At 35.6% G+C, this 26615-nt stretch overlaps 4 protein-coding genes across 5 annotated transcripts in view; 2 read left to right on the forward strand and 2 right to left on the reverse strand.

Moving 5' to 3' along the window:
- LOC110378347 (phosphatidylinositol 4-phosphate 3-kinase C2 domain-containing subunit alpha) overlaps positions 1-8529 on the forward strand; it is a 37054-nt gene extending 28525 nt beyond the window's left edge. The window contains exons 31-33 of the mRNA XM_064036681.1: positions 3164-3357; positions 5441-5586; positions 6013-8529. Of these exons, the coding sequence (XP_063892751.1) occupies positions 3164-3357; positions 5441-5586; positions 6013-6276 (604 nt within the window). The 3' untranslated portion in view covers positions 6277-8529. The remainder of the gene's footprint in view (positions 1-3163; positions 3358-5440; positions 5587-6012) is intronic.
- On the reverse strand, positions 519-2150 carry LOC110378351 (kinesin-related protein 12-like). The gene is made up of 3 exons (XM_021337566.3): positions 1994-2150; positions 1646-1841; positions 519-1432 (listed from the first exon to the last, which is right to left on the reverse strand). Exons 2-3 carry the CDS (start codon positions 1776-1778, stop codon positions 633-635), a joined length of 933 nt encoding a protein of 310 aa, XP_021193241.3. The 5' UTR covers positions 1779-1841; positions 1994-2150; the 3' UTR covers positions 519-632.
- A 56-nt stretch (positions 8530-8585) lies between the features above and the next one.
- Positions 8586-13677, reverse strand: LOC110378350 (lipase member H-B). The gene is made up of 6 exons (XM_064036680.1): positions 13535-13677; positions 13042-13217; positions 11947-12077; positions 10107-10288; positions 9460-9612; positions 8586-9045 (listed from the first exon to the last, which is right to left on the reverse strand). Exons 1-6 carry the CDS (start codon positions 13611-13613, stop codon positions 8699-8701), a joined length of 1068 nt encoding a protein of 355 aa, XP_063892750.1. The 5' UTR covers positions 13614-13677; the 3' UTR covers positions 8586-8698.
- Positions 13678-17635: 3958 nt separating this feature from the next.
- LOC110377402 (heparan-alpha-glucosaminide N-acetyltransferase) overlaps positions 17636-26615 on the forward strand; it is a 31778-nt gene continuing 22798 nt past the window's right edge. The window contains exons 1-2 of one of the 2 annotated variants that reach the window (XM_049840890.2): positions 17636-17995; positions 26451-26581. In XM_049840890.2, the coding sequence (XP_049696847.2) occupies positions 17801-17995; positions 26451-26581 (326 nt within the window). In that variant the 5' untranslated portion in view covers positions 17636-17800. The remainder of the gene's footprint in view (positions 17996-26450; positions 26582-26615) is intronic. The other variant, XM_049840891.2, reaches the window with a different exon arrangement.

A 26615-nucleotide genomic window follows, 5' to 3' on the forward strand; every position in this document is an offset into this window, starting at 1 on the left:
CAGTACATTCATTTTAATTGTGAAAATTACAAAATGTAATTCCAGTAAAGGACTAATATCGGTCATTTTAACATTAATTTCCTTGGAAAGACGTGACTCATATAATAATCCTTTTTATCAAACCAGGTATCTAGCCTAGCCAACCTAGAAGTGTCAATTGTTGACTAAATCCGCATACCTATTGATAACCTTAATAGTTATTACCCAGTTATTACCTCCTAACCTCCATAAAGTTTTTTTTAATTTCGATATAATTTCATGTGCCTATCAGGTATCCGTTTGTTACCGGGCTCATCACATGTCATAATTACTATCGCTCAAAATTCTTGTTACATAAATCACTTAGCAGATTAGATTAAAGTATTACAATCTTCGATTAGATTCAAAACAAACCTTTAACAATGCTTTAGTTTGACATGCAATTCATTTTATTGATAAATATAATATAATGATATCATTTAAACACACAAACTTTGCCCGATATAACGTTGAGTGGGACTTAACTAAAACACAAGACAGACATACAAAAATATAAATTTATTTCTTAAAATGTACTATTCATACAATAATGTCACGTTAAAATCTTATTTACATTATACAAGGAACAAACGCTCAATCATTATAAACTGATATCAAGCTTCACTATTTTCTCTATTCCCATCATCCATTTTATAATTCAAATCCATGACTTTTTGCTTCGTTGCCGCTGCGCCTACATTCACGGGCCTTTTGATATTTTCTCTATGTTGGGATATCATGTCCCAACTACCAGTATCAACTGGTTTTGCATAAGTCACGTTGCCCGTGCTGTCTTTTTCCCCCTCTTGGACAGCTGTGTAAGGGGGAGGACCGCTGCTTTTGCTTATAGAACTATCTAGAGTGTTCGTTGAATGTGCCATTTGTCTTGAACCTTGTCCCAAGGGATTGTTCGATGTACTAGCAGTTGCTTGGGCCAAAGGATTCGCAGCAGGCTGTGGCGCCGCCCTTTTCTTACTTTTATTCTTCTTCGCCTCTTGAGCTTCCCTTTTCTCCCTCTCTTTTCGTAACTTCTCCTGTTTAGCTTGTTCTTTTTGCGCTAGTTTCTCTCTCGATTTCTGTTCTGCCGCTCGTTGTTTGTCCAATTTCTTCTGTTCTTCTATCCGCTGTTTTTCAATCTTCTTTTGTTCTTCGAGTCTTTGTTTTTCTACTCTCCTCTGAGCGTCTAGTTTTCTCTCGCTGTCTGGTGGATTCTTGTTGCGGATATCTTGCTCAGCCCCGCGGGGGTCTTGTGAAACCCCGGGGTTTTCTTGCCTCAAGTTCGGTGGGAGGTTTTTGTTTTTTACTAAGTCGCTTGTGCTTTTGTTCTTTCGCATCGGTGGTGTTGGCTGGTCTAAGTTTGGTACTGACGCGTTCAGTGGGGTCGATTTCCTTTGCGTCTCAGTGTAGTTGTGGCCTGTAATGTTGAATTAAATTTGTGAAAAACATGACTAAAAAATAGGGTCTGAAGGGGTCAAATATTAGTAGTCATTGTTCAAGCGGTGCTCTCAAAAGAGCAACGGTATCACTTGACAGTAGATTAGCGATAAATGAACGACCCACATTATCTCTCAACAGCGGGGTTTTACCACTTTTAAAAATAATCCATAGGTATTTAAATTATAATTACCAAAGAATTCATCTCTGTTCGTCCTGTAAGCGCCAGTGACAGATGAAATCGCTCCGATATCGTCTCGTTCCTTCTTCGATTTCCTGCTTCCATTATAGAAGTTCAGGCTAGCCTTGAACCCGAACTTGAACATTAGTATAACGTTGCACACCACAGGAGAACGTTAGTGTTGCTATATCACAGACTGGGTTGTCAACTGAAAGAATTTCGATATTTGAATAAATACTTCTTCATAATTTTTACTAAGCCGGTATGATTATGATTCATTAATGCTTTGTTGGATTATCTTGCATTTATGATTGACGTATTCACATAATGTAATATGGAAAAAAATGTTCTGTTACTTACGTTTATGAGTACTTCAAATAATTGCCAACAAATATAAACAACACAATTTCAAATGCAAATAAACAGAGTAAGTCGTGACAACACTCGCGCAGCCATTACTGTTTAAATCAATACGCCTGTGTTACCAGATAAGATAAGGTGAGAGCCTCGAATAATGAGTTATCATTATATATCTTATCAAACTAAATTTGTTTCTGTGTAATTTTTGTTCGAATATTTTTGAACAGCTGGTCTTTAGGAGTAATGTGGTTTAGGCTCATTATCTTGTAAGAATTATAGGGCTTGTGTGAATAGCGATAAAGTATATGGTCGTCTCAAAAGTATGTGTTGATTTGTACTTAGATGTATTTTGAAGTTGGTTATTAATTGGCAACAAAAGGGCGTTGATGTTGCTATACCTACAGCTCAAAAAATGTTCGTTGTTTTATTAGCAAAATAGGAAATTTAAATATTTCATTTTTCATAAGTAAGTCTCCAGCTTGACCTTATTTAATAGTCAAACCTATTGTTTAAATATGGGATTATACTAACATTATTATTATTAACATTAATGAAAACCTTTTAGTACATTATGTATGAATCAAATATCCGGTGTGTTTTATCTATGTACCTGACCAACTTACGTATTTTTACGACAACATTTATCAATGGATTAATTACGGCTTACAAGAAAATAAAGATAATCGAATTACAACACTAAAAATACAGCTTATAACATGTATTTACCATAATGCAGATTCCGTTTTTTTTTCCTTGTATGGTTTGATGATTAGAATATTATTATTTAATAAAGACTACACAAAATAGTTTATCATATTTATAGTTGAAATTATTAGATACATATACCAAATATTCTTAGTATAGATAATTTTAATTTAATTAAATTAGATACTTTACTTTTATTATTTTCCTTGAATATTAGTGAAGTAACAGTTACGTTCAGATCTTATTTTGTAGGCGATGGAATAACTAGGTCAATTTGACCTACCAAGTACATCTTGAAAACAGTCATGTCATGTCATGCAGTCATGTCAAACAATTAAATTTCTTGACGCCAAAATCTTGCCCAGGCTTGAGTAGCTCTCAGCAGTGACCTATTAGATTAAGCCAACTTACCATTGAAGCAACCAGTTCAAAAATAACTTAAAAAGTACATATTTCTTCTTGCAGTCTACCATCAGGCCTACACGTCGGTCGCTCAAACACGCGACAAGTAGCGGATCGTCGGTTCGGCGACGTCCAAGCGTTCCTCACTTCACTGTTCAGTTTAGCCGATGAGATCGCTCACTCCGACCTAGTCTACACTTTTTTCCATCCACTGTTGAGGGATCAGCAGGATGTGGAGCCACAGAGGACGAGGAGAGGTCAGTATAGAGAAATAAATTGTTAAGAAAAATATATAGTGTTAATCCTAATATTTCATGTCATGGGTTTTCGCCTGATTTCATAATTTATCGTGAGTAAATAGATTTTTGGATAGTTAAAGAACCTTCATAGTTCTACTTTTAAGAGCGTGTACGTCAACCGCGCGCCATTTGGCCTAAAATGGTACTTTTCAAACCACTGTTTCTCAGTAACTACTTATCCTATAACTATGTTATTTTTTAATAACGCAAGGTAATTTCACTGTCTATATAGTTAATTGAACATAAAATTCAATTCAATTTGTGTAGTTTAAATACTTAAAACCCCTATAACGTAACAGATGTTTTATAAAATTCCCGTTCAGCGTCTATTTCGAAGCTTAAATTCATATGAAAACAGTGGCAAATCTAATCATATTTATTTTTTTACTCATAGACGAAATCCCCATGCCTATAGTTAGTTGAAAACATTTTTTGATTTAGGTCTCTATCTTTCAGAAAAAAATATTTTAACAATGTGAAAAATTGTGAATTTCAAATGCTTTTTTTACCTATCTATCTTACTTAATTTAATATAACAATTATTTACTATAGTAATATAACTCTTTCTTTAAAACATAAACTTTATATTATAATTTAATCTCTCGTTTTTATTTTTTTATAAATTATTTAAAAACTACTATAAAACGCTGCACGCGAGTCAACTCAAACCAGACCGCCGCAAGGCTTCACAGAGAGAGGACGTGTCGCTCCGTCACATCGCGTAGGGTGAATAACCTCTGCCGTGGATACCGAGAATAGAGTACATTTCAAGCGCGACCAACAAATCTTGATACATTATTATTTTATTTGAAGCATATTTTTTTTATCGATTGAGTTGAAATTTTGTTTGAATGTTCAGTTTTAATGACAATGTATGATTCTATATCCAATATGGCGGTATACCCAAGATGGAGAAAAAAATGTTTTTAATGCATTCCTACGATATGGGTATCAAATGAAAGGGCTTGCTATGAATAACTCGAAAAAAAATGTGTCGCGAGTCTAAATCCAATATGGCGGACTCCTTAGGCTAGAAATCACTTATTGCAGATGTCTGTTACCAATCGAGCTATATTTTTTTTTTTTCATTTTAGATGTACCCAAATTTTGACTTTTGATTTCGAATAAATTTGAAGCATATAGGATAGATAACTTAAAACTTTATTTGCAATGGTAAACCCAAGCTCTTCACCAATATTTGGCTTTCCGGCAATTGTTGTTATTTGACCACAATTTTTCGGTCTGGATGGACTGGACCATTCATATAAACAATCAATTTTTCAAATCGGTCCAGGCGTCTTTGAGAAATCGAGAACAATCAAATTGAGAACAATCACAAAACAATCTAATTGAAACCTCCTCCTTTCTTTTTTGAAATCGGTTAAAATACAGAAACTCTTAACATTGTCATTAATCATCAGTCGACTATTTAGTACTGTTGAAAATTGTAGTCCAAAACCTCAAAACCAAGTCCAAAAAAAGTCCTCAAAACCAAGGTTTTCATAGGTGCCCGATTTTTTTGCAAAAGAGTGTACTTAAGTATTAACGACTTATTTTCATGCTTTTATATTTTAGACATCCATAGACTTACACTATTTTCCCGCTATTAACTATTTACTAAATAATATATTTTTTGTTCTGCCAATTTCACTCGAAAGGATCAAAATGGTTTGTGTGACTATACGTGAAGTATGATAGGCACGCACACAGCCGCGACGCTAGTCTGCGCGGTTTTTTGCGTTGAATTACCTAAAGTTGACATCGCGCGCCGAGCGTACACGCTCTTAATACTTAAAACTGAAACTACCGAAAGAATATAATCTTAAAAAAAACAGGGGTTACCCTGCTGGTTCTGCATTATAAATAAATAAAAGTATATAGTTATAACAAAAATGGTAAACAGATGTTCAACACGAGTTTAAAGAAAATTCCCACACAACATTCTTCTAAACGCCTGCTCAACTTTTTTATGTTACACCAATAGTGTTCAAAATGTTTGCAAGCTGGTAGCAATTATCATTCCATTAACCTTTATTTCCAGGTGAAACAGCAGAGCCAGAGAACAGCGGCTCAGGTTCACTGAAGCTATCAGTGCAGTACGCGAGCGGCGTGCTCTCAGTGCTGATATTACACGCGCAGTCGCTCGCACTCACGCCGCAGGGCCTGCCGCCTAACCCTTATGTTAAGGTAACGTAGCTAATAACTACAACTAAAAAATTATAAAGATTATAATTAGATGACTAGATCACAGGTTTCTTTTCCAAAAAAGATAAAGCTATTGAAGAAAAAGACATTGGTCAGTACTTTGACCTCTGTTAAATCTGATTGCCATTTTTGTAAAAACAAACTATCTTGCTACCTAGGTTATTTAATCTTTCACATATACTAGTCATGACACAATTTGCTTTAGATTGATTTTTAAAATCATGTTTTTTTTTATTACGTACGATTTTCCTATAAAACTGTTACCACTGACCTGAAGATGACTGTACACTTAATTATTGACTTACAAGGCATGTATCAAAACTTAGTGTGATCTTTATGTAAATTATCTTACCTAATGCATCAAAATATATACTCAATACTAATGATCCTATCTGATTTCTTCAACAGGTGTACCTCGTACCTGATCCAACAAAGGAAACGAAAAGAAAGACACGAGTCCTAAAACGGAACTCGCACCCATCTTTCATGGAGATGTTAGAATACCGTCTACCTTTAGACGTAGTCACGACCAGAAGTCTTCAAGCCACAGTGTGGCATTACGACTCCTTACAGGAAAACCAGTTTTTAGGCGGCGTTGTCATTCCTCTCAACGCGTTGCCGCTCCGACAAGAGACTGTAGGCTGGTACCCTCTCGAGTACATACCTCGGTAGCTAGTGCTGTCCCGCTCCGCACTTTGGAGCACTGAGTTCCCCATGTGATAGGTCTATTGTGCCCATTGTATTACGTAACGAGTAACGTCAGAATTATTTATACAACTTCGAAGTATCGATATCGATATGTTTGGTATATTGAGTGTGGCCCAACCCTAAGACGATTCAAATCTAAAGTGCGTATATGTGTTTTATGAGCTTGAAATAAGGTTCAAAATGAAATGATTGACGTCTGAGAACATGTCGTGGCTTCAATAGTCATCGATCTATCTAATCATGTTCCTTTCTAAGGTCTTATGTCTTGAAGGGGATGAAAGTAGCAGGGCGGGTTTTCCGCTACTTGTATTTATTTGAATATAAACTGGCATTTATATCAACTAATGTACTCTATACTTCACATTTTAATTTACATGAAATCTTTATATATCCCATCTTTCATGGAAATTGATTTTATTGTAAAAATCGCTTTCACTACAATATATTATTTGTATTTATAGCTTTCAGTATTGCCGTATCAATAAAACTTCAATATTATTCTTCCAGTATTGCAATATTATATTATTTCTGTGTGAAACTTGTCCGATGTAAAATAACATGTAAATATATTTTACTAATACGTGTTAGTGCCAAAATGCCTTGTGGGTGTAGCTTCGAAGGCAGAGAGTGTAGGGTCTGAGTTGAGTAAGAAGGTTCTAGAACTTACCGTTCTTTTATAGTAGAGATGAACGAAATAATATGCATTTATATAGAAGTGTTTCTTTCGTAATAGAAGGACGATAGTTCTAAAACTGATAGTTAAAAGGTTTAGCGAATATATACTTCTTGTATTCAACACTTTTCAAACTGTCCAAACATTTGTGTCAAAAGTGTTTTCATAAATGAGAATATCAGATGAAAAACGGTATCATTGCCTTCTATTACTGGAACTAAATTCTCGATATTTTATATTCGCTGGTACGAATGAGATCTTGTATGGCCTAAAGTGACAATATTGTTTGCCTAAATATTAAAAGCACATATCAATAAAGGATTTTATCCTAATGACGTATCCTTGTATCGGTCTATTGTTGGACAATACCGTAAGGCGTGTGATAAAGTTTGAAACATTACACCTCACTCTAAGTATTCTAGAGGTATATCAAATATGATTAATGGCAAGTCAGCCCATACATAGCTGACCTCAATGTAGGTTTAAACATTTCAATATTTCTATCATATCCATCTTATTCGAATAACATTTGTCTTGGGACCAGTCCCTATATTTTAGCTAGGAATACCATTTTCTATGCCTCTCTTTTGATACTTACAACATTTTTCTACATTTTATAAAATATTTCATACAAATAAAATATGTATAGTTATCGGCACGGATATTGAGCCCTGACCTTCACTTGCGCAGAAGCGATTTATTGGTTTATTGCCTTATGTGTACAGTGCGCAAAGCGATCTCCACTCTTCCGCCGAGAGCTCAATATCCGTGCCGGTAACTATAGTTACGGTAAAGAGGTAACTAATTAAAATTGCGTATTGGCATCTATTATATTAGTCACATTCCAATAAATAAAACCTATTTTTAGATTACTTTATAAAGCTTTTGTAGCGATTGTTTGCGTTTGGTGCTTGTGCGTCGAAATGTATCGGCGTTATGAATTGTTTATAGAAACACGCGAAACACAGATGTATTGTTTTCGTATATTTTTATATTATTATTATTTAGAGATCTGAATGGATTGTTACGGTCATCAATTATTATCGCTTAGTTTCAATGAAATATAACGCTTTACATTATTCGTATATCTGTGTTATTTGAATGTTATTCTTAATAGGTTATTTTTATAGATTAATTATTTATTGGAAAATGTAATAATGACCGATGTATTTAAGATATATTTTTATTGCGAAATGCTATTGATATTAATTTTTAATACATGTTTGATTTGCGCAAAATACCTAATACAGTTTAAAGTTTTGTTTGTCAATGTACTTTTTGGAAGATAACTTTGTATGAAATCTGCGAGTTTGTAAGGTAATATCAATTATTGTAATACACGAATTTCATAGTATTCTTATCATAATATTAGTATCGATGGCTTCCATTGTTCAGGTAGTTCTGAACTCAAGCAGCGTAATGTACATAGAACCTACGTAGATAGATTTTGTACCGCAGTCTGTCGGCCTAACTGGAACATAATAACTAGTTGTTGTCTAATGCGTATTGTGATGAAATTTACAATAAAATTGCTCTTGTATTAACTTTGGTTTTTATTTTTCCAGGCTTGATTATTTCCTTTAAATAAATTATGGCAGACACATAATAAGCCTTATATACAATGGTCGGTTTAATGAATACGATCTCGTAATTATGCACCGAACATATTTCTCATGATGACAACTACATAGTAGCTTTATGATTTGACGTCATCTAAATAGTCATGTCTTCATCAGGGGCCGGTGTCATCAGATAGTCATTCACACCAAACTTTCTTTTCTTCAAACCATTCAAACCTAAATGATAGGGTGCAGTAGCTTCAGTAGGTAGATAGAACACTCCCGTTTTACTGAAGTTAGTTTTTGGTCCTAAAACATTGGTCCTTATGGTTCCATTATAGCAATCGCCTATTCTAGCGTTTGCGACTGAGTCGCATTGTACTGCGACAAATTTGTCGGGGTTGCTGTAGGCTAAGAGCCAGTAGAATGCAGAACGAATGTGACTGCATAGTTGGAAACACGGCATTATGAAGTCGCCTTTTATTGATGTTTGGAATTCACCTGAAAAATATTAAACGGTGAACACAAGTTGCGTATTTTATAAGACTGACATTGGGTTGATACCTATATCAGTTAGGTATGTACAGTAGACCTAGACAGCACATCAGTGGTGACTGTCAAGCACCTTAACTCAATAGTAATAAGTACGATTTTCCTATAAAACTGTTACCACTGACCTGAAGGTGACTGTACTAAGGCCCATTTTTACCGACAACATAAAGTGAAATCGCGTACCTAGTACATACCTAAATAGTTGTTTTAACAAAACTGACGAAGGAAACCCGGTAAACTTGGGTCAAAAGAAGTTACCTACCACTTGACTACTTATGTTGTTTGTGCATTTGAGAACGTTTTTGAAGAAAAATATAGAATAGACTTATTTTCATGGATAATGAAACTTTCATAACATCTTACCTCCATTAGCATAAAAGTCGACATGTCCCAAAGGCTGTGCTATCCCGAAGCCGTCGATGTTAGTGTGCAGCACGTCGACGTGATTCGCCGCGTCCGCGTGTAGGCGCGCCGTGGCCGGCACGTTGCGGAAGCACGGACCCGCCGGATCTAGGCCTAGATTGGAACAAGTATTGTTGAGGGCAAAATATTGATGGCTGATTTTATTTGTTGTTTTGGCTGGAAGAATATTTCTACAATTTGATGCTCGAAACTTGTTACAAGAAGTTTTTGTAATGTACCCTACATTCGATTTTTTAGTTCAGATGTTTACTAGGTGGACTCGTTGGGCTAATGTAAAATACAATAGAGGAGAGCCTATTCACGAATAAACCAATATTATTCTACTTATATGACCAAGATACACAAAATCTTGGTCTTTCCAAAGATATTTTCTCAATACATATCTAGTATATAAGTGTCCCTTTATGCTTAAATTTTTAAACGGATTTGATGCACTTTTTCCAATAGATACAGTGATTGAAGATTGAAGCCGGGGCGGGTCGCTAGTTATTCCATAAAACAAATCTATTTCTTGGCCCTACAAACAGAACCCGCTACTTATCTAACACCAACCACGCAACTATTACCTCCCATTGAATCGTACAAACCAGTAATCCTAGCGGGTCGTCGGCCGGTCAACTGTCGGTAGGTGTCGGCTGCGAAGGACGCGATGTGGGCGCCCAGGCTTCCGCCCACCAGCTCAAGACGACGGGGAGATAAACCTTGGAAGGTCAGGGAGGCGAGGAACTCGCCTAGTAGCTCACCCAGCGGCTTTGTGATGCGGGCAGCTCTGGGGAAGTTAAGGTAATTGATAGAGACTTACGCTTTCTATTCTATTGTTATCGTTTAAAATAGTCCTAGTCTAATTAATGCGGCATAAAGTGTGATATAGCTAGAAATGGCATTTCAAAGAATTTATCAAAAAACATATCTTCATCTAAGATTGTTCATAATTTTATATCACTGTATTGTTTTTTTTTCAGTTTTCTTACTAGGTCATTCGTGGTGTCACCTTTTTCTACCACATGACATTCAAATCTTTCTATCAATGAATATGATCGTCGACAGTCTCTAAACATGCACAATTGTATATCCATCTCAATACGAGTTCCAAGTGGTTCTAGACGGCAAATTGCGTGTTTCCTTTTGCGTGTGCGCAAGGAGAGCAAAAAGTAGCCACCGCCCGCGCCGGGAGATAGGTCGCGCATGTGTAAATAAATGTCTTGGGTTCAACTGAAAGCGTGTGACTGGCTACCATTTGGAAATTTATTTTTTTTGCTTGAGACTGTCTGACTGAAAAGTATATAATTTTATATATTGTACAAAATCCATCAAAGTTAAATATCGAATATAGGAACTATCGAGTTTGGGATTTAAATAGATATTATTTCACAAAACCTTTGTACAACATTTTCTTGGTATTAGCGAGAATTCCTTAAACTGAATGGTATTTGTTCGCTTGACAAGATCGCTACTAAGAAGCTTTAGGACCTGTCTGATTATTAGCATATTAAGATCTCATGGGAACGTGAATATTATTTTTATCATTAGAGAGTCGAGTGCAGACAGCAGGTGCCTTTAAGTTAACATATTATAACAAAAGTGTTCAGGAATTTCAGAGGTTTTTTTTTGTCATGACAGGATTTCAAAGGAAGGCGTTGATCTATTTAAAGGCCATTCATTTTAGCTGCTCAGTGATGCTGAAGAAAGGGTTTAATGTAGGAAAGTGAATACATATAATTGCAGTCTACTTGTAAGTTCTTAATTAGGTTTGGACTAGCAATAAACCTTTAGGTTTTCTGTCAAAGAAGCTGGCCTCCAGAGTCCAGGCTAGCATAAAAAAAAACAACTGAACGGGTTTGAGATTCAGTAAATCAGCCAGCACCCAACCAGTTTGTAGGTATTGGCTAATGACTTGCAATGCTTCCCTCAATCGTTCCTTTTATGGAGAGCTCCTTTATAAGCCTACTGTGTGAAACTGTTACGTAACAGCCCTGTTATGCAGTTCGAAAGTTTCAAAGCTTTGTGTCGCAAAATGGATTGAAATTGTTTTTGTTAGTTGTAGTTTGTGAGTTATGTTCAGCAACAATTTTAATAACTGACCCAACGCAAAAGTTAGGTACGGCAAAGGACCCAATAGTTAAAACACCAAATTGAGGTTTAACTCTAGGTCAAGTGCCAATACAATTTTCTAAGTTTGTATGAACTTTCTATATATTGTATTTTGGACACCAAGGTAAAGGAAGACATCTCGAGGAAACCTGGATACTGAAGTTTGAAATCACAAACTCGCATTGAGCAAGCCGGAGATAAACGCTCAGTCCTTTTCTGTGTGAGAAGAGGCTTGTGTTCAGCAGTGGAACGACAAAAAGGCTGATGATGAATTGATGACCCAAAGTGAATTGATGAAAAACATGCTCTACAGAAATTGATTAAAAAAATACTTACATGGGATAAGTTCGCACAAGAATGGGAAATATTTCCAAGACGATGACGTTTCGTCCTAGTTTCAGGTACATCGCTATGAACGAGCGCACTATTGGGGAGAAGGAGCCGTCCAAGTAACCGCTGATCATCACCTGAAGAGTTTCAAAATAGTTACAAAATTACGGATGGTCTTCAGTGCCTTTAGAAATGTATTGATTTAGTCTTGGAGTAGTTATTTGGGGCTTCGTACTGCAAAGTTTTCAACGGACAGAAAGTTTACTAGAGAAGGAGATTTTGGAAATATCGAGCCACGGAATTGGTCGGAAGTGGACATAAAAATCCTTAGACATTAACTTTTACCGCGAAGAATATAGGTTCCACTATCAGGCGCACTTTCGAAGACTTGAAAACGTTGAAGAAATAGACAGTTTTTAAACAAATAGTAGAGAATATAGGAATTATGTTAGCCTCACATGTTGGCTTGATGTTATTGAATAAAATATATAGGTAAACTCCAAGTAATTCGCGCTATATTTTAGATCGAACAGGTTACATAAAATAAATACGTAATACAGATATTAACATTCAGCAAAACTCAACGGTAAACCACGGTAGCTAGCGGAATTGTGTAATCTGAGTGATTTAATTGGAACCTTGATCGTTAACGTGAATGAATATTAGCTTATTATATAAGAGCTCGCCATATTCGAGTCACGGCCGCCATCTAACAATGATGCTAACGATTTCGATTTTGATGTAATCTGATAATACTTAAAAGTTTTAGGAGAACCTAGAGATAATTTTGATAAACAGAAAGTTTTCTTAAAAATAAGATGATTTACAAGGTGTTACGATTAAGAGTAAAGCGTTTGCTCTGGGTGTTTTATCAAACCCAAGGAGCAAAAATTCCCAACTCCACTTTCAGTCTACACTCTCGCATTCTCCAATGATTATGGAGAAGAAATCACATTCGGCGACTAATCTAGAGTGATGATTAGCTGAACTGATAACAACACATATACCATTCAAACTAAGCTGTTGGTAAGATTTATCCACAATTAAGTTATAAGCAAAAAAGTGGATACGGTATGTGTAACCTTCCAAGAAGTTTCCCACCTGAGTTTTCCGTTTCTTAAAGTCAAGGTGTTTGGCTGCACACGCGGCGCCCTCTGTGCTGAGCTTGCACCGTACCTCCCGGTGGCCCAGGAAGCCTGAAGTGGGGTACACTACTACCACTGATAGTGAACGCTTCGTGGCCTCTGACAAGACAGTCGTTCGATTCATTCCTGGACCTGGGTAGGATAGAACATTCTTTATTTTTAACATAAAGAGCAGTCTTTAGAGGTCTGGTCCTGGACTGGTAGCACTAATTCAATGCTAACACTGTGTTGGGGTCGGCTTCCAGTCTAACCGGATTCAGCTGAGTACCCGTGCTTTACAAGAAGCGACTGCCTATCTGACCTCCTCAACCCAGTTACCCGGGCTACCCTGTGTACTAACGCTGGATTTATATCAGATGTTACTAACCTTAGAGTTACGATAGTGAAGAAAAAGTATCACTATCAAGTGTATGGGATACAAAATACACATCTGGTCAAAAAAAACTTACAATCAGCCATAAACCCAGCCGGCTGCCCAGTGTCCGCTTCCACGCATACCACCAACATCAAAATCACCACTATTTTCATAATCACCAAAATATTTGAACTAATACCATTATCGATTATCAACACTACGTGCGTGAGCACACCAGATGAGCATTGAACTAACCGAGAGTATTAGTTTCCTTTGCTAAGGCTAAAATATAGTCGTGCATATAATTGACACGCCAACGAAGAACTAAAAGGATTTGTGGTTTAGATACCTACACGAGAACAATTTTGTTATTACCATATACAATGTGTGTTAAGTAGCTTTGCTTGCCATGATAGGTGCAACTGGGGCCGTCGAAGAATTTAAAATTAAGTGAGTTATTTGAATCAGTTTAAGGACAGCTCGAGAGCAGCGATCGATGATATTATTTAATTAGGGATTGTTTTAATAATAAATGGTCCAAATGAGTGATGATAACAGAATGACGGTTGATATTACTCTATTGATTCTAGTACCTACGGTATCTATATTCCTAAGACACTAGTACATAGTAGAGTACATAGAGGCAGTACATATGGGCAGTACTGTAATGTAGTACATAGGGGCAGTAGTACATAATGTAGTGCCAGTTGGAGCTGACCGGATGATGGAGACCAGAGAAATTCGAGGGAACTCGACAATGGAATTTATAAACTAACTCTTGTTTTTGCTTATATTATTCGTATTGACGAGACCTTTCCATTGATGATAATGTACCAAAAAAATCACAAAACAAAGTACTTAAAACAAGTATAAAAATACATAGTCAAGAACAGTGTGTATATCAAAATAATCTAAGAGTAAGAAAAACTGGAAACCATATGAAGTATATTTTCTTGACGGGCGAGATCTAATCGGACCAGTCCAATTTAATGATCGAAGGATAACTGGCAATCTCGGAGTTCCTTAAGCTGTGCAATTATTTCATCCTACCTAGGTTTATAGTCGGGATATGTTGGTAGTAACATAGAGTTTTATACTTATTTAATTTGATTTCATAGGAAATATTCATTAGATAGAAATTAATTAAATACTTGAACAGGTTGAAAATACCGAACAGATTTTGATGATCATTCTTACCTTCGTAAGGATATTTATAACGATTATGAGATGGTTGGTGTCCTTTGGTATTTTGTTTTACATATTTAAGTATGATTTTAAATTTTCTGTAAGATTGTATTCAGAAAGAAAGCTGGTTGCCGGCGTCGATCTACCAGCGCTTATGGACACTGCTCCATTCTGCAAATGCACTGCTACTTACAGTTTTAGCTTCACATTGCTTGCTGCCAGCTTTCTTTATGTAACCTGACTATGAAAATATGTCTTCTCCCCTGACTGAAGCGTATCTAAAAGTATATTCGCAATAGGGTAGTGTCCAGGGTCGAAATAATGAAATAATATTTAGTCCGCTTTTTAGATAATCAAAAAATATTGGATACGTATTTTTTCTTTTTTTAATTAAACATAAAATGACAAAGATAATACACTTCAAAAATTAGGAGTGGGGGCCTTTTACGTCACAGTGTCCTGAAAATTGTAGCAACTTGTGACGTCACACTCAACTTTAACACGCTATATCTTAACAAGTTCTGATCCAATTTAAAAAAGGAAAAAAAAGGATCGCTTCATTTTGGACAATCTACAAGACGGACTAATTATTATTTTTTAGGAAACTAGCCTATTCCATTGATCTGTCTTCCCTGAAGATGGACATTACAATATCCTCATCCTCATCCTCCGAGCCTTTTCCCAATCATGTTGGGGTCGGCTTCCAGTCTAACCGGATTCAGCTGAGTACCAGTGCTTTACAAGAAGCGACTGCCTATCTGACCTCCTCAACCCAGTTACCCGGGCAACCCGATACCCCTTGGTTAGACTGGTGTCAGACTTACTGGCTTCTGACCACCCGTAACGACTGCCAAGGATGTTCAATGACAGCCGGGACCTACAGTTTAATGTGCCATCCGAAACACAGTCAATGGTGTCTAAGATATACTTAGAAAGTACATACAAACTTAGAAAAGTTGCATTGGTACTTGCCTGACCTGGGATCGAACCCGCGCCCTCATACTTGAGAGGTTGGTCCTTTACCCACTAGGCCACCACGACTTGACATTACAATAGCAGTATTGAATTCAGTATTTTTCAAATAATTTACATTGCCAATTTTAACTTTCTATGTCCTAGTCGCGCAGTTGTTTTCTATTCTTACAGTTCTTGCGTAAAAACTGTACAATACTGCTGATCTTCATGATCTACCTCTACATTAATTACAAACTCGAAAATACTTATAATTCATTTTATCAGAGGCATTGATTGGATAATCCAATTATTTTACTAAAGTGCACACTTCATTCGTTGGCGCATCCTCTATTTTAAAATCAAATGCTGTCAGTTCGTTAAAACATTGATTTACTTACCCGTGGGGCAAATGCAGCTCTTATGCTATATCGTCATCGTGATTATCATCATAAATTTGTTCAAGTTAAAAAGAATTGTAAAATATGATTAAGCCATACCATTGTTTGACCTCTCGTTGTTTTATATTTAGTTCATTATTTTCATTGAATCTCTTACGCGTAGACTCTTTATTGTCAATTACAATAGGTAATCAGTAAACCTTACGTATGTGTTTGGTAATTAATCTTTTGGTATAATATTATCAAGCAGAAGAATTAGTTTTTTTTTTTACTAGGATAGTTTTTTTTTTATCTTTAAGTATTGTGTAAACATGTAAATAACAGAAGAATTATTTATTTATTTACACACACAAGCTTGAATGAGCCGATTTAAGGAACCAATAGACCGATTTGTAAAATTCAATCAATTATATAATGATAGCCCCTTTATTGCGATGAAAGATGAAAGAAAGTAAAGATGTTAGCAACTTTTCATCTAGATGTTAGAATCCTTCGTTGGCGACGAAACAGTGGAAGGAAGCTAGTTATAGATAACTCAGAAGAATTTGCAGAATTCGTAGCGTCTTTAGAAGACCGGCTTTTTAATGGTTTTGTTATCATTGATATGCGGCTGTCGGCACCACTACTAGTAGTTGGACAAGTTAGTTAGGACTTGTAGAATGTTGCTGAGTGAGGCAAGAAGATTTCCTTAAAGAAATCGTTTGCCTTTGGGTTTTTGCTCTTTGAGTATAGAGGTTCTTAAATTCGTTAGTGGCCAGTCCTGATACCGATTATGGTGATTAGAGACTTCAAGTAGGATGAATCACCAATATGATTCTGGTAGGTTGAGAATCTGGTATCTGGCAACTAAATTAACGTAAGATTATTTTAGGAGGACACTGTCGTCCATCACCTCATTGGTACAGTCAGGGGCGAACGATAAGAAAGAATGTCTTTTATGAACTGATTTGACTGATAACTAAACAATGTCTTATTGAGTCAAGAATTGTCGTATTGTCAATCTTCCATGTTTACTTAAATACATTCTAATGAATACGATACATAGCAACTAATGAATTAAACATGTATTGAAAGTTAGTCGCATGAGAAATATCCTAAACATGCTTGAGAAAAATAACATCGGAAGTGAAGGAAATAGTTTCTGCATTACTTGATGCGGGCAGGTTTCTAAGAGTCCAAAGAACTGAACTTGTTAATGAGATTGTGCCCTTTTTGGAGGAGGAGCACTGAACTGCTATGCAATGAGACTGACAGGTCTAGGAGAAAAGTCGGGAAAATAATAGTAATTTCACTGTGATTTACAGTTGCTTAATGCTCATTCACTAAACCCCTTTGTGTTCTGACTTTTGTTATATTAGACGGGAGACCATTGTCTACTCTTCTGATTAGTAATTTTGATGATGTAGAACTCAATTATGTTTTGAAAAGATTCATCGAACAAAATCCTCGCATAAAAAGGCAGTTTGCAATAATAGTTCGTTGACCAAAGAGGTCAACAAGAGATCAATTAACAATAGACAAACAAGTAATAAAAACAAATAACTCGTGGGAACCTGATGACGCTCAGGTAAACGCAGTGGCTGTCGCGCTTTCATCTAATTGTTGAAGATTTCCAGATCGCGTTGCAGAAAGCTTATTATTTATATGGTCTTGTATGGAGACGCGCTGAGCCGGTTAGTCGCTCAGTCACATACAAGCCTGACGGGCGGACGGACGCGTTTAACAGTTTAAAATTTTGAAGTTCAGTGAAAAATGTATTTCGATTAAAAGTGAAGTTTTGACTACTTTGGATTGAAGAAGTCTGAAACGTTTCGTGTGTAAAGATGAATGACTCTGTGGTGGTATCGAATGACACTTGGCAGTGGTACAAAGAAGTGGTGCGGTCATGGCTGGAAGACCCGGGGGTGCAGGAGTACGAGGGGCTGAATATGACGGCCCTGCAGATGGACCAGGCCTACATGGTGGGGTCGTCGGCTGTCGATGTCAGTGTTTACAGCGTTTCTGATGATTGTTTCCGAGTGAGTATTTAATTTTAGCCGTTAAATTTTAAAATATATAATGGTTCTTAGTTTTGTTTTGTTTTTATTTTTAACAGAGTGTGCACCTAATACCCTTAAAACTTCAGGTTTATTTTAAAATAAACCTCAGTTGTTTTTTAGTTTGAAAGTATTTTTAAATTATGATTAAACTAATAAATATGCAATATTAATTTTCCGTGGACTCAGAAACTCCAGTGATTGTCCCCTTAGATTTTCCTCATCATTGTTATTTTAATAGTACCTTTACAGTAAGCTGTCCTATTACTAAAATAATATTAAAATTTAATTTGTTGTCTCCGAAATTCTCTTTAACCTTGGAACCAATTAATTTTGGATATCCGCATAATGTTTTAAAATAAGAACGGTTTCTGGCTGGTATCCACTTTTATAGGTACTTTCATAATAAATACGTGCTTGACAATTTTGCTAAAAATATTATAGAAGGTCATTGCTCTCTTTCACAGCATTGTACGTAGTGACGAAGTATTTGTACGCTGAAAAACTTACGTTTCCAAACATCAATGTGTTTTGCAAATGATTTATAAACTAGCAAAATGTTAGGCGTACTTTTAATAGATTTTAATCCATTTCTGAATCGCTTGATTTTTTTCCCTGTTTCGTAAAATAAATATTTTTTATTTCAGTCAGTTTTTTGCCCAGGCTGATATATACTTAGGTATTTACTTATGATACCTATATACTTTATACATATAGTTAGGACTATTTGGTCACTACAAGCTAGAAGAACAAAGGATTGCCATAGGTACCTACCTATTCAATTCATATTTATAGATTGATCGTAACTCGTGTTAATCAATCACGGATTCTTTTGATATGCGTTTGATTTTAAACAATTAGGTCCCCACCTAGTTTAGATTTTGCATTTCCTTTGTTGCACTATCAAATTAGAATTCAGGTAATTCTTATCAAGAAATCGGAACCTCAAATAAATCGATACAATCAATACTTATAGATGCAATATTACTATCTATTTATGTCAAGGCTTTCCTTACAAAACAATACGCATCATACATACATTGTTTACGAAGGCTATTTACACCTTTCTATGAAAACGCGGAACGAATAGCAACCACGACGCATTCTGGCTACGAACGTTGCATAAGACGCTCGAATAGTAAATTCTAAAAAACCTTTTCTAATTTCTCGCTAAATTGATCTTAACGTATCTAGGTTATATAGAAATACTTGTGTAATAGGTAAACCCAAAACAAAAATGTGAAAGACTGCCAAGTTCGATAATATGGGAATGCTTCGCCTATAAAAGAAGTGAGATCTGAATAAGTACCAAGTTCCATACACATACCTCAGTTAAAAATAGTTACTTTTTAATGATGTTACTTGGCAAGTTTTCATACACCTTGTTATAAACCTACTAAACGCAATGAATCAAGTATTTAATTTTCTATTAAAACTTGCCAAGTAATCATCATTAAAAAGTAACTATTTTTAACTGAGGTATGTGTATGGAACTTGGTACTTATTCAGATCTCACTTCTTTTATAGGCGAAGCATTCCCATATTATCGAACTTGGCAGTCTTTCACATTTTTGTTTTGGGTGGGATTTCATTTATTTTTGTAAGGTTGTTTATTTTATTTTTTTCTTATGATGAAGTTAGTTAAAGAAATGTCTCATTTATACTATCTTTTAGATTTTTTAATATGCACTATGTTTCTTACAAAGAAATGAACTAGATTAACTATGACTAGATTTACCAACTGACTGACATGACATGTTATCATATATTATGTTCGTGGATCAAAGTTACACATTCGTTATTTTCGAAAGTGATTCACACTTGGCCGTTTTCAGATTTTTACTTTACTTTGACTAAATACAAACCTTTGTACCATTCGAAGATATATTATATAAATATAGTTCGTTTTAGTTCCTTAGGGGTATAAATTTACACCACCGGGTATAAAACACCTTCATTATTTTGAAACCGACTCACACTTGGCCATTTTCAGATTTTTCCCTTTACCTTGACATAAAGACCTACCTCCATGCCAAATTTCAAGTCAATACGACCATTGGAAGTGGTCTAGGTTTTTGATGAGTGAGTCAGTGAATAAGTGAATCAGTGAATCAGTGTATAGTAAAAATAGCGATTTTCTGACGTCAATATCTCAAGACCTACAATAGGTATATTAATGAAATTTTGTATTTTAGATAAGTGAGGGGGTCTCAACAGATACTAGAAATTTGATATGCGTAAATAAAATAGATTTTGAGTTACAGGGGGGTCGAATTTGGCCCGAAATGGTTCGTGTAATATAACCCACGGCCGGTGTGTCGCCTTTTTTGCTCGAACTTGGCGGACACACTGCCGTGTGTCTAGATTTAGCTGCTACTTATTATATGCAATGCGAAGTTTAATGACTAAGTATTTCCTAATTTTAAATCTCTTTAAATTGTACTTACTTAACTTTTTTTGTAAAGGAGGTTTAAAATATATAACTCGAAGTTTTTAAAGCAATTCATATAAACATGTTTAGGATACTTTCATTTTTGTATGTCACTATGTATAGTTACTGGACATATTTATGCCGAATGCTGGTTCTGTTCAAGTGTAAATCGACGTTCACTTCGTCCGTCCGTCATTGTCAATCAAAAAGAACATAAAAATTCTATTTATGGTAGCGAATGCACCGAGTGTAGCGTAACTGCTTCTTTTTGTCGCGACCTTTTGTCGTTTGTCGTGTCTACAAGACTTTTAGTCGTTTCCCAGGCGATTATATACGTCGTACTTGTGTTGTTATTATGTTTGTCTTTCACTTGATATTGAAACTGAGATACATATTAAGTTTAATGACTCCGATCAATGCTAAATAGTTGCTCTCTCTATATGCACCTTCAATCGAAAGTTACAATAAATAATCTTAATTAAATTGATATGTTACAGAAATCTCACTTTCTTCAATAATTCTATTAATATGAATAGAAATGATTTAATAAGAAAATATTTCAAAGTGGTCAGGTATCTATTGGATCAATCCGTGTTGCGAGGTCAATTGAAATCGATGTTTATGATAGTAGAGTGGCTGTTAGGTTGTTAACTAAGATTTACTTTAGTACTAAGTAACTACCTATATAAGTATCTAATTTTATATAGCTAAGTAAATACTCAGAGAGCGCTTTTGTTCACATTACTAAGTACCTACCTGTATTATATTTACAGAAATTATCCTGAAGTAAATTGTGGGATATATTTATAGCTTTGGAAAATACCGATGAACCTATATGGAAAATTTATATTTAGTTTTTGTTTCGGGTCGTCGTTGGATTTACCGTCGTATTCATTTTGCTGGTGACCTTCAAACAAAAAAAAAATTGCAAACAAAACCATTTTCATTGATACGAAACCAAAAGTTCAACTTGTCCAAATAGGATGTTCTAGGTATTTTATTTCCAAAACTATTAACACTGCCAAACCTTCGCTTGAGTTGTAAAGCATTTAGCATTCCAAATACTTGATTGTTTTTTTTTTATAACCGTTAGAGTTCTTTATTCAAACGTCAACGTACCTATCAAGGTGTATATCGATCAGTTCATTTGTCACGGGGATTTCCTAGGGAAGTACCCGCATGCCAGTAATTGCTGGGTACAGCAATCTATGCCAGCTAAACAACATATAGGCTACAGTTTAATTATATGGGTGATAATAATGTAGATGAAAGTTAGAAGCTGAAGTATGTGTGTTGTTGATCTAATGTGGAAGCATAAGTGTGTAGGAGAATGGCACAACATACCTAATATTATTAGACTTTAGATGCCTCTAACAAATAAATAAATAAAATAATATGATTGTGTATAATTAAATTATGTTTTCGTCTATTCGCTTTCGCTTTGACTCATAGTTTTATTTATTTGATAAATACTTTTTGCACATTGTACAACGGCGAACTCAATTCCTTGGGCATTTTTAGCCAGTCTACCTTTGGATGGTGGAGAAATAGTAAATAATGTTGACAATATAGTAGGTCTCTGTTTCAAAAGATTTAATTCAATCATACCTATTTATAAATTAATTTACCGGAAAATTTTGATCAATGCACCAGACTGGGAGTAATGACGTCAAGTCAAAAGCAACACAATAAATAGTTTTGGAATTAAAGAATAGCTAAATGTAGGTATTACATATTTATATGTTTGAATACATTTTCCTGAAAACTAAACTAAATATTAGTAACTCACGTAGGTATTTATTAACCGTCATATTACTAGGAACGAAGCAATATACCAAAGTTTTACGTAAAATACCTAAATATGTGCGTGGCTTTAACCAGAAGGCATTGACTTGTTATGTATAAAGAAAATAATATAATTTAATAAATAAATAGCCAGAGATCATTGACTGTTGATGCAGTTGGCAGATACCCGCATGCGATAGATCCAGAAGGAAGATATAATTAATAATTCTGGTTTAATAAAAATGTGTGTTCTAGCAATTTCAGTCATACAAGCACTCGTGCTCGTTAAACTACGATTCATTAAATCCTGTTTTCCTCATTTTATTATTATGAACTTAACAAAACAGTAAATATTGCTGTTAATAGGCAAAGGACGTCATCTATATAAATATTGATTTTAAATATTACCTATTTCTTACGTTAGTGTTTTAACTTTTTCGGTCGTTACTGCAAGAGGAAGTTCGATAGTTATTGTGAACATGAGCATGACGTATTTTAATAAGCATAAAGTGAAAATGCCAAACAATCTCCAGTTCAGACTACAAAAAAAAAGTAGTAGCATCCAGGCCCGCCGTAAGCGGGCGTGCAGCGCGTGCACAGCACGCGGGCGGCACATCCTAGGGGGCGGCAAATCTAGCGAGTTATCACGTAATATTTAAAAAATACGATATATTTTTACCAATGATTTGATTTCAATATTTCCGAACACAGCAATAGCACTAAGAATATTACTTACACTGCCGGTTTCAGTTAGGTACATCTGTTGAAAGGACATTTTCAAAATTAAAGATTCTTAAAATCGATTTAAGATCAACCAGTGGCGTAGCGTGGGGCAAATGCTATTCAGGGGGCGGCAAAATTAAACCAATAAAATTTCAGAAAAAGCCGCCCTAGCTTTGGTCGTCTCCTATAAATTTTGACTGTTTCACCCTTTGCCTCCCCAAAAAAATTCGCGCTCGCTGCGCTCGCGGCTCCATGTCAGGTATCGCATTTTATCTTTGTTTAATTGTTGTGGCATTCAATTCCGAAAAAACATTTTTCGCGCACGTACTTTATGGCTTTTTATGATAATATGTTTACTTCATGAAAACTAAGGAAAAAATCGCGCTCGTTTCGCTCGCGGCTTTTGCACTTCACTTCTGTGCATATCTTACTTTTTGACTTTGCTTTATTAATTTACAGTGGTTTTTATTTGTTTTGTGTCCTTAGACTAAAAAATTTTCGCGCTCGCTCCGCTCGCGCTTCCTTACTTTTGAACTGTGCCTTATAAGTTTTCAACGGGAAACCCACCAAATAACATATTTTACTGACTTTAAACATTGTTATAGATTTTAAGTGCGTTAGTTTAAGTTAATCACAATCTTTCAATACATAGGGGCCACTTGGGTAATGATTGCACTGCATTGATGCCCTAAGCAATTGCTTAGTTTGCTTATGGGCTAAGGACTGCTTAGGTTACTCTGAACATTTCAAGTAAATAAGAAGTTATGTGTAGTGTATGTTATGTATTGCAATAGTTAACTATCCAAAAGTAGGTGGGTTTTCTGCAATCAGAGCGGTGCATGTACATATTTTTTTCTGTTGGACAAGTAAGATGGATATGAATGGGCGGGGAGGGTCCGGACCCCCTGGATCTACCCCTTATATATTTTTTGTCAAAACGTATGTAGTCGTAGGGCGGCATAATCAGTTTTGCACGCGGGCGAACAAACAGCTAGCGGCGGGCCTGGTAGCATCACTATAAACTAGCAAAAAGCATCACCAAACTATGGTACAGCATAAGTTAACTAGTTAAGTACGGATGCAAATGAGCAAAACCCATTATGACACTACTTCAAATAGATTTATTTCTCAGACTACCGTAATACTATGTATTTACCAGCTCAAACAACATGTAAAACAGTAGTAAACATTGAAAATCTTGGTGTTATTGCAAAATGTATGTCAAGCGATCGACGCTCGCGCACGCCAGAGAAATTACCGCTGTCAATGATTTAGTAGCGAGGCGGACAAGCGTTGCGAATAGTTCTACTACGAGTTAGCGAGTTCATTACTCGGTAGTAGACTGACAGTTAAATTGTTGCAGAAGTGAAAAATTGTTGAAATTTTTGTAACTACTTCGTGTATGTGTATGAAACTGTTGGAAAATGTCTTAATTCCAGTACAGTTTTTCTGTTGCTATATTTTGCTGGAATAAAATTGTTTCTTGTGGTCTTGTATCACTGCGTATAATCAGTGACTACAGGATAACAATTTAAAACACATTTGGTTGTAGTTTTAGTTATAGCTATCTCGCATAACTCATATTGTACTCAATTTAGGGAAAGCCTATTTTATTTGGAAAATTACTGGAATTTTCGTGCACAATTTTTATTACTGTAATAATTTGTACTGAATTTCCTGTTTGTGGTAGCAATGTATTATTATCGTGGAAATCTCTTCCTTCTAATATCTGTAGTTATTTCTAAAGGCCTTAGCTAATTTAAATTATAGGAATAAATAAAATAAAAAATAGAATAACTAGCTGACTAATCCAAAAACTCAGAATGTAACTACTCAGTTTTTACATGAACCGTTATCGTTCACTCTATTTATTCAGATAAACTGTTAGACCATTGAACTGATACATTTTAATCAAAAGAATTCACTCTTAACCGCCCATCAAAGTATATTGATCCCTGAACTGTCAATTGCAAGAGAACGCCTAGCTACGAGACGGTGGTTGCCACATATGACTTACCCATGGAGAACAAAATTACTTGCGGAGATCTCTTAAGAATGTAGCGCGCCAAAATGCGGGTGTTCGGAAGACGACGAACGTTCCTAGCTCCACCCTTTCACGTCTTCTATGGAACCCGCCCATTATTTTCAAAATATCTTTGACAGATTACTTTTGATTTGACAAGGAACCTAATCGTCTCGCGCCTACCGTACGTTGACCTACAAGGCCCTTGGCCTACCTTCCTTATAGTATCTCCACTATCTTTCTTTCCTCCGTGGACTTACCCGTTGCACTCCAAAAGGGTGAAATTAGTCATATTGTGAACACATGCCGAACTATGCGTCATGCAAGTTACTTACTTATTATTCTTTTGTTTTATCAAAGCTGGAATTATGTTCGTATGCATTTGAAATTTTATTGTTGTGGTATACTTAAGAAAGGCTTAATTGTTTTTACTAGTCATGGTTTAGGTTCCTATGAATTTGATTAAATCCTATTCACGACATATTATTGATATAATGAGGTGTAAACTTTTGATATGGGAGCTGTTTTGCATAATCTTTTTGTTTCCCGCAAAATATTTAGCGTGTTATGTGTGTTATCTAAAGAGCCTATTGTTAAAAAGACAACAGTTTGGTAACAAGTGGTTAACACTACCTTTGTAGTAGAGATTCGTTAATTGTGTGAATAAAATTAATGAAGTTATCAACATGACACTCAGTAACTATTTATAAGATTATAACATAACCAAGTAGGTAATCATGGTTTTAATTTATGTTGTTTTGTTTCGAGCTGACGTTTAATTAAGAAATTCACACATGCATTAAATGTTACGCAGATTTAATGAAGGTTACATACTTTTGGCAGTTTTTGTTTATTTCCTGTTTAAAGTAAGTTAAGTGCTGGTAGGAAATTAAAAAAATAATAAGTAGATAATATAGGTATTTTGACCTCCTTATTTTTATTGCAATCCAAATTGACATACAAAAGTGTTTTAATATGAAAAGGATGCATTTGATCCTTTTCATATTAAAACACTTTTGTATGTAATCGTTTTGATACTATCTCAAAGACTAGTAACATCACTTCTATGTGGCACATTGTGGATTCCTAGATCACCTTTTAGTCTACCCACGTAGTGATAATCTAGATTCCAATCAAAGATTTCAGTGATTCCAGGTAAGTACCTGATCGTTGTAATGTGCGTACAACCATTCATCTTCATACTGATTTATGAGCCCACAGAAACTACATGTATTACCGATTAAAAGTTAGCAGTGTGCGGGTATTATGAAAAGTAGCTCATGGCTAAGTGACAGCATAAGCAGAAGTGAAGAAGTACGGAAGGTAGCTTTGTAAAAATACTCGATTAATCCTATAATATAAGAGTATCTTCTGCGTGTGAGAGGAGGCCTGTGCCCAGCAGTGGGACGATAAAAAGTTCGTAACTTTACTCCTAGTGGACTTCCAAATAACCTTACCATTACTTTTTCTTCTAGTGTCCGTTCAAGCTGCAGGAGTTCATACCGGCTGGTGAGGAGACGTCGTGGGTGGCCAGCACTGCCCGCCGGTCCACGTGGAGGGTGTATGTTAACAGCACGGAGACGTACAAAACTGCGGCTGATACCACGTAAGTTATGCAAAGAAGATGTATGTTACATTTG

This window comes from Helicoverpa armigera, chromosome 10 (assembly GCF_030705265.1).
Source record: "Helicoverpa armigera isolate CAAS_96S chromosome 10, ASM3070526v1, whole genome shotgun sequence".
NCBI lineage: Eukaryota > Metazoa > Arthropoda > Insecta > Lepidoptera > Noctuidae > Helicoverpa > Helicoverpa armigera.

What these genes read in the sequence shown, in the direction of transcription:
- LOC110378350 (XM_064036680.1), bottom strand. Translation starts at nt 13,613, where the DNA reads ATGAAAATAGTGGTGATTTTGATGTTGGTGGTATGCGTGGAAGCGGAC. An exon ending in GGCTGGGTTTATGGCTGATT is followed by an intron (nt 13,218 to 13,534) that starts GTAAGTTTTTTT and finishes TATCCTACCCAG; the next exon opens with GTCCAGGAATGAATCGAACG. An exon ending in ACGACCCGCTAGGATTACTG is followed by an intron (nt 9,613 to 10,106) that starts GTTTGTACGATT and finishes GTTCCAATCTAG; the next exon opens with GCCTAGATCCGGCGGGTCCG.
- LOC110378351 (XM_021337566.3), bottom strand. Translation starts at nt 1,778, where the DNA reads ATGTTCAAGTTCGGGTTCAAGGCTAGCCTGAACTTCTATAATGGAAGC. An exon ending in GAACAGAGATGAATTCTTTG is followed by an intron (nt 1,433 to 1,645) that starts GTAATTATAATT and finishes TCAACATTACAG; the next exon opens with GCCACAACTACACTGAGACG.